Here is a 1,039-nt window from a genome sequence, read left to right on the forward strand (position 1 = left end):
GCGAACATTTACAAGCAAACTACTGTCTGGATCAATACAGTTACTTCCTCCTCCTTTACAGTACTGGAAGCAAAGACACAACTTCAGAGCCTGCATTATTCCTTTCACTCACTATTAGGACTAAGACATAAATTAGGTTCTCTGAGCCAGATGCAAGCGACCTCTACTTGGAAATAACCTAGAATTAGCTGTAAATGAAACTGTGTTCAACCAGCACAGTGGTGTACATAATAGACACAAGACTAGTCCTGCCATTCTGTTAAGAAGTCAAAGAAATTCGCATGCACACATCAAACAATTGTGCAAGCATGTGTAGATCTGAGCAGAAATACATCCAACCCCAGGCATCCAAGTTCCCAAGTACATCTCCGTGTGCTAAGCAAAAGAAGGAAGGTACATGATCGTGTGAGTCCACAGGTGTACTTTGCTGGTTATGTATTACAAGTCTCTTCTCTGCTAGTCTACAAGGAGGAGAGACTTCACAGCCCTCAGCTACAGGGTCTTGACCCTCAGGCTGGGACAGCTGAGACTTTTTGTTCTTAGGGTCGCAAAACGCCTCACCTGAAATAGCAGTCTAAATAGCTTTCTGAGCAAATCTAAAGCACAGGAGCACAAACAGATCCATGAAAGTACACCTGTGTAAACGCAGACACACACACCAGGCTGCGTGCAACTGCAGCACAGGCGTGCAAGGACAAGCCCCAGCTCTGCAAGCACCTTCATTCATTCAGAGAGGAGCACAGCTCCAGCTTCTCCTCGAGATGGCTACTCACCCAGCCTTCGAAGCTGTTGCTGGGGCCCGTGGAGCGCAAGAGGTCCTGGAAGTGCAAGGTGCAGTTGGCCACAAAGTCATCGTAGCCGATGGGGGTGTCGTGGAAGACGGACAGCTCAATCTGATGGCCGTCGGTAACCGTGGCAGAGAACTCCTCATTGTAGGTAGGTTTGTTGGTCTTCTGCTTGGTGCTCGTCTGCCCAACGCGCACCTGGTCCACGCTGACGGTGACATAGGGGTCCAAGAGCTGGTAGCCCTTGCGGAAGA

At 49.1% G+C, this 1,039-nt stretch overlaps 1 protein-coding gene across 1 annotated transcript in view; it reads right to left on the minus strand.

Annotated features, from left to right (window-relative positions):
- PRKCH (protein kinase C, eta) overlaps positions 1-1,034 on the minus strand; it is a gene marked incomplete at both ends in the record, with an annotated part of 58,060 nt that extends 57,026 nt beyond the window's left edge. The window contains one exon of the mRNA XM_009573362.1: positions 774-1,034. Within this exon, the coding sequence (XP_009571657.1) occupies positions 774-1,034 (261 nt within the window). The remainder of the gene's footprint in view (positions 1-773) is intronic.
- Between the last annotated feature and the right edge of the window lie 5 nt (positions 1,035-1,039).

This window comes from Fulmarus glacialis, unplaced genomic scaffold (assembly GCF_000690835.1).
Source record: "Fulmarus glacialis isolate BGI_N327 unplaced genomic scaffold, ASM69083v1 scaffold5192, whole genome shotgun sequence".
In the NCBI taxonomy this organism is placed as follows: domain Eukaryota; kingdom Metazoa; phylum Chordata; class Aves; order Procellariiformes; family Procellariidae; genus Fulmarus; species Fulmarus glacialis.